Here is a 6,307-nt window from a genome sequence, read left to right as displayed (position 1 = left end):
AAATTCATGTACATCAAAGTAGAGTTCATATTTCAGTTTTACTGATTTACAAAGTCAACCTTTTACAAATACAAATGTGTTAATCATGGACCTTAACATGTAGAAGACACATAAATGAACAGGTTTAGGATTACCTATTTGGATTAATGGATTAATATTAAGACTTAATAATCTGAAATGGCAGGTGTATATGTCAAGAGTTACTGTCATGGTGGTAATTTTAGAATCTCCATGGTAAAAGATGAGGCCACAAAATCCTGGTAAAGAGAAGGTCACCTGTGGTTATTTGTTTTTTTTTAAACAGGAATGGTGTTTTACTTTTTTTCCCAGCAATTAGCATTCTCCTTTTGCAAGTCAGTGCAGTGCTTTGAAAGATCAAGAATGAAGTCTTAGCTATCATTCTCTCATTTTTGCAGTTTGTAGAAGGAATTCCTCAATATTCAAGTCTGAGCATTGTGATTTTAAATATTTCTGGAAATCAGAGCTAAGGATCGCATTGTAAGGCTCGTACTGCTTCCCCGTGAGAATTCTGTTAAAAGATAACTGCCCCAAGAATGAAGCCTTCAGGTTAGATACCAACTGAGTGAAGACTGATTGAACATTGTCTGTGCAGTTTAGACCCTTTTAAACATCTACATTTCACTAGGGATTGCTGCATCAATAGCTTTGGAATATAATCACGATTTTCAATTTAATTAAAAAGGCTCATTTTACATTTTATGCAGCATGTATATTTTTTGTCCAGTAACCAGCTGGCAACATCAATAAAAAGGTTAATTTTTAAAAAGAATTTGGACAGTAATCACCAGGAAAAAATAAACTACTCTTGGCATAATAGTGCACAGGTTTTGTTTCATGGCTGTGCCCTGCATAGACTGGCTTAGTTATGTTTCACAGTTTTGTCAAACCTGTTAACAAGTCTTTTTTTGTCATTTGTGGTGTTGAGGGGAGGGGGTCTTAAAAAAAAATAGGTTTCTCCTGATTTATGAAATCTGTGCTTGGAACTTGAGAGACATGAATGACAGACTGAAAAGGCAGGTGTTCCACAAATGAATGTTAAAGTGAGTTAGCACCATAAAAGTATAGACAATACTTCAGCCTATTGGACTGAATGCATTGCACTACAATGTATTGGTATTCTCCTGTATGTCTGTACTACCGAGTCTTCCCTTCTGCTGCCTGAAAACATGAGCTTCGTCTTGCTCACTCCATTCTCCTGCTTGGAACGTCTGATCTACCGAGAGCACCTCCTGAAAGGCCAGTGGGTTTCTGCTGATGACCAACTCAAGTTTATTGCCAGAATCTGCTATGAGAGGCACCACCAGACAGCAGTCAAAATCTCTCGTACGGATGTGATTTACCTGTTGGAAGGAAATAAAGCCAACACCAATCTTTCAGTCTCTACTTTCAAATAATACATATAGCCACAAGATTTTTTTCCCCGAGTGATTTATACAGTTATTGAATTTCATTATTGAATCTATTATACCTGCAACAACCTGTCGTAGGGTTTGACACCACCAAGGGCAGCTGGTCCATTTGGGCGAATGTTGTTGACATACACACCTTTCTCAAGCAGGCCATCTGAAACACTGAATCCAAAATCCTCAATATCTGAATCTTTATAGAGGGTTACCTAAGAAAGATTTCAAGAAGGTACTTAATCAATTGGTAACTTTCCAATTGGTACAGAATCAATGTACAGTGTGCATCTTGTTTGGGAGGTGTACTGGTTTTTGCAATGAAGAAAGTGCTGGGTAAATGTGACAGGTGTGGCAACATCTGATGAGACTTCAGAACCTAAAGTGGTTGCCAATAGCTTAAAAACCACTTCCCAGCCCCTTTCAGTTCTCAAGAGTCACATTGGAATCAAGATATTACATCTGTTTCTTCCTTCATAGATGCTGTCAGACCTGGGTTCCTCCAACACCAACACTTTCATTTCAGATTTCCAGTATTCTGCTCTTAGTTTATCCAGCTGTTTTACTGGAACACTACAAAAACTATCAAGCAGAGAACAATGTGCAACATTATTTGAATAAGCTGTCCTTTCTATTTGAAAGCAAATTACAAAACAGATCTACTTCCAAGTCTAGCTTTACGAGTCATGAAAACAATTGATTTTTGCTAGTCTAATTTATGCAAATAGTAAAATTGATAATTCAATTTTCAATGTCAGTTTCTATAAAGGAACACATCTGAATTGAGAAACACAAACACCACTAGAATGATCATATTTTATGAAATCTAAAACCTTGTGCAACTCCACTGGTGTTGGTGACATGATTTCTTTCATTTCTTGCTTGATCTTTCTAATAGCAAGCAACTTCGATCTCCCACCATCTGACGGTAGAGTGTTGCTACGGGAATTCTGGGTGTAATGAACCCTGACAGGATTTCTCTCTTGGAAGCTGGACTGTCTCCCCAGCGGCCTGTGTGTCATGCTGTTTTCATGATTAAGACTCAGTGCGCTCCCAGACATGATTGTCGCCTGTTGGATTAAATAACAAAGCTGTAAAAGTTCAACATCCCGAAAAATGAGGTAAGTAGGGAACTCTTATTAGCAATGTTTGTGAGAGTTAGAAAAACTGTACGTAGTTACATTCACACATTTGAGTTGATGTAGAGAATTAGTTGCATAATGCTTGTATTAATATTTTAACACTATATGGGGTTTGTGTTAGGAAGGATTAAAAGTAAGAATTGTCAGTTTTGAATTATTAGCTGTTAATTTTAGTTAGTTTTAAGCAAAAAAAAACTATTAGAAACTGTACAATCTTAAAAATTACTACCTCACTGCAATACTAAACAGTCAAAAAATGTACCAATATAGCCAAGTTTTTCAAATTCAGTTGGTTTTGGTTGCCAGCCTTCTTTAAAGAGGAGCTAGGTTCCTGTAATCATTAAGACCATATACAAGCTAAAGAAAAAATGCTGATGCAAAACTTTGACTCATTCATTTAATATTATTGGTCTGAAATGGTGACAGTCTATGCATACCAAAGAACAAAGCCTTATTACCTCCAATTCTCTCAGGATTCCTGATTGACCACAGGTCTCCAAATCTTCTAGAGCCTGGGACCAAAAGTTTTCTTCCTGATCTGTTTCTAAGCCATCATGACCACCTACATATCTGAAAGTTGTCCAAATAAAAAATACGTAATTAAAAACTGTATGCAGGGTGCAGTTTTGATGTCCAAAAAACTTTGAGAAATTACATTGTTTTACTGTATCAATCGCTGTTATGCAGAATATTTACAAACACTATGGCCTCAACTGTAGATTATGTCCAAATTCTGTGCAATGCCCTTTAATGTCTTCACATCTTTTCTCGAGTACAGGTTGCATTTGAACAATTGTTACAATGATAAGGAATTTTAGTTGTATGAATGGATTGGAGAACATAGAACAGTACAGGGCCTTCAGCCCTCGATGTTGTGCCGACCTTTTATCGTACTCGAAGATCAAACTAACCTACATACCTTACATTTTACTATCATCCATGTGCCAATCCAATTACAGGAACCTAGCTCCTCTTTAAAGAGTCACTTAAATGTCCCTAATGTATCTGACTCTACCACCGCTGCTGGCAATGCATTCCATGCGCCCACCACTCTGTGTAAAGAATCTACGTCTCACATCTCCCCGAAACCTTCCTCCAATCCCTTAAAATTATGTCTCCTTGTGATAGCTATTTCCACCCAAGGAAAAAGTCTCTAGCTATCCCCTCTATCTATGCCTTTCATCAGCTTGTACACCTCTCACCCTTCTTTGCTCCAATGCGAAAAACCCTAGCTCCCTCAACTTTTCTTCATAAGACATACCCTCCTGGCCAGGCAGCTTCCTGAAATCTCCTCTGTACCTTCTCTAAAGCTTGCACATCCTTCCGAGAATGAGGCGATTGGAAATGAACACAGTACTCCAAGTGTGGTCTATAACGTGTGGGCCTTACAGAACTGCAGCATAACCTAGCAGCTCTTAAACGTAATCTCCCTGCTAATGAAAGCCAAGACACTATATGCCGTAATAACCCGATCAACTTGGGTGGCAACTCAGAGAGATCTATGGATGTGGACCCCAAGATCCCTCTGTTCCTCCGCACTGCCAAGAATCCTGCCTTTAACCTTGTATTTTGCATTCAAATTTGACCTTCCAAAATGAATCACTTCATACTTTGTCAGACTGAACTCCATCTGCCACTTCTCAGCCAGTTTTGTATTTTGTCAATGTTCAGTTGCAACCTACAAACCCCTTTACACTCTCCACAACTCCAGCAACCTTTGTGTCATTGGCAAACTTACTAACACACCCTTCCGCATCTTCATTCAAGTTATTTATAAAAATCGCAAAGAGCAGAGGTCCCAAAACAGATCCCTGCGGAACACCACTGGTCACCAAGCTTTAGGCTGAATACTTTCCATCTACTACCACCTTCTGTCTTCTATGGGCCAGCTAATTCTGTATCCAGACAGCCAAGTTTCCCTGTATCCCATGCCTCCTTACTTTCTGAATTAGCCTACCATGGGAACCTTATCAAATGCCTCGCTAAAATCCATATACACCACATCCACTGCTCTTCTTTCAAATGTGTTTTGTCACATTCACAAAGAATTCAATAAGGTTTCTGAGGTATGATCTACCCCTCACAAAGCAATGCTGATTATCTCTAATCTATGCTTTTCCAAATAATCATAAATCCTGTCTCTCTGAATCCTCCCCAACTAATTTTCCCAGCACCAATGTAAGACTGACTAGTCTATAATTCCCAGGGTTATCCCTACTCCCTTTCTTGAACAAGGGAATAACATTTGTCACCCTCCAATTATCTGGTACTACAGTAGACATGATACATAAAACTCATCACCAAAGGTGCAGCAATCCCTTCCCTCGCTTCCCATAGTAACCTTGGGTATATCCTGTCTGGCCCAGAGGCCTTATCTTTTCTTAAGTGTTTCAAACATTTCAGCATTTCCTCCTCCTTAACATCAACATGTTCGAGCACATCTGCCTGTTTCATGCTGTCCTCACAAAGACCAGGTCCCTCAGTAGTGAATACGGAAGCAAAGTAATCATTAAGGACTTCCTCTATCTCCAGGCACATGTTCCCTCCACTATCCTGATCAGCCCTAACCTCACTCTGGCCATCCTCTTGTTCCTCACATAAATGTAGAATACCTTAGGGTTTTCCTGAATCCTATCTGCCAAGGCTTTTTCATGCCTCTTTCTATCTCTCATAGGTCCATTCTTCAGTTTCTTCCTGGTTACCTTGTAACCCTCTAGAGCCCTGTCTGATCCTTGCTTCTTCAACCTTATTTAAACTTCCTTCTTCCTCTTGACTAAATGTTCCACATCTCTTGTCATCAAAGGTTCCTTCACCCTACCATCCTTTCCTTGGCTCACTGGGACAAACCTATCCAACACTCACAGCAAGTGCTCCCTAAATAGCCTCCACATTTCTGTCATGCATTTCCCTGAGAATATCTGTTCCCAATTTATGCTCCACAGTTCCTGCCCAATAGCTCTGTAATTCCCCCTCCCCCAATTAAATATTCCCCCATACCATCTGCTCTTGTCTCTCTCCATGATTATAATAAAGGTCAGAGAGTTGTGATCACTATTACCAAAATGCTCTCCTACTGAGAGATCTGACACCTGACCTGGTTCATTGCCAAGCAGCAAATCCAATATGGCCTCCCCTCTAGTTTTCCTATTTACATGTTGAGTCAGGAGTCCTTCTTGGACATACCTGACAAAATCTGTTCCATTCAAACTATTTGCCCTAAGGAGGTTCCAATCAATATTAGGGAAGTTGAAGTCACCCATGACAACAACCCTGTTACTTCTGTACCTTTCCAAAATCTGCCTCCCAATCTGCCCCTCCATGTCTCTGTTGCTTTTGGGGTTCTATAGAAAACTCCCCTGTTTCTGACTCCCACCCATACTGACTCAGTAGACAAACCCTCCTCGATGACCTCCCTTTCCGCAGCTGTGATACTATCCCTGATTAACATTGCTACTCCCCCACCTCTTTTACCTCCCTCCCTATTCCTTTTGAACCAATTAAACCCTGGAGAATCCAGCAAACATTCCTGCCCCTGTGACATCCAAGTCTCTGTATGTCTACAACATTGCAGCTCCAAGTACTCACTCTACGTCCTGACATTTCCTGCATCCCAGAAGCTGGGACTGTTCTTAGAAAAGAGACAGATGCAACAATGTTTAATAGAACATAGAAAAATACAGCGCAGTACAGGCCCTTTGGCCCTCGATGTTGCGCCGCTCCAAGCCCACCTAACCTACACTAGCC

The 6,307-nt window shown here is 40.1% G+C and overlaps 1 protein-coding gene across 7 annotated transcripts in view; it reads right to left on the bottom strand.

The window, feature by feature from the left end:
- Window positions 1-1,088: 1,088 nt before the first annotated feature.
- The window catches only part of grip1 (glutamate receptor interacting protein 1), a 458,656-nt gene continuing 453,437 nt past the window's right edge, over window positions 1,089-6,307 (bottom strand). For 5 of the 7 annotated variants that reach the window (XM_043709637.1, XM_043709634.1, XM_043709639.1 and 2 more), the window contains 5 exons: window positions 3,022-3,133; window positions 2,826-2,894; window positions 2,255-2,491; window positions 1,490-1,636; window positions 1,089-1,361 (listed from right to left, as the gene is read on the bottom strand). In XM_043709637.1, the coding sequence (XP_043565572.1) occupies window positions 1,122-1,361; window positions 1,490-1,636; window positions 2,255-2,491; window positions 2,826-2,894; window positions 3,022-3,133 (805 nt within the window). In that variant the 3' untranslated portion in view covers window positions 1,089-1,121. The remainder of the gene's footprint in view (window positions 1,362-1,489; window positions 1,637-2,254; window positions 2,492-2,825; window positions 2,895-3,021; window positions 3,134-6,307) is intronic. The other 2 variants (XM_043709635.1, XM_043709640.1) reach the window with 1 other exon arrangement.

Source organism: Chiloscyllium plagiosum, chromosome 19, assembly GCF_004010195.1.
Source record: "Chiloscyllium plagiosum isolate BGI_BamShark_2017 chromosome 19, ASM401019v2, whole genome shotgun sequence".
NCBI lineage: Eukaryota > Metazoa > Chordata > Chondrichthyes > Orectolobiformes > Hemiscylliidae > Chiloscyllium > Chiloscyllium plagiosum.
This window is presented reverse-complemented; position numbering and strand designations above follow the sequence as displayed.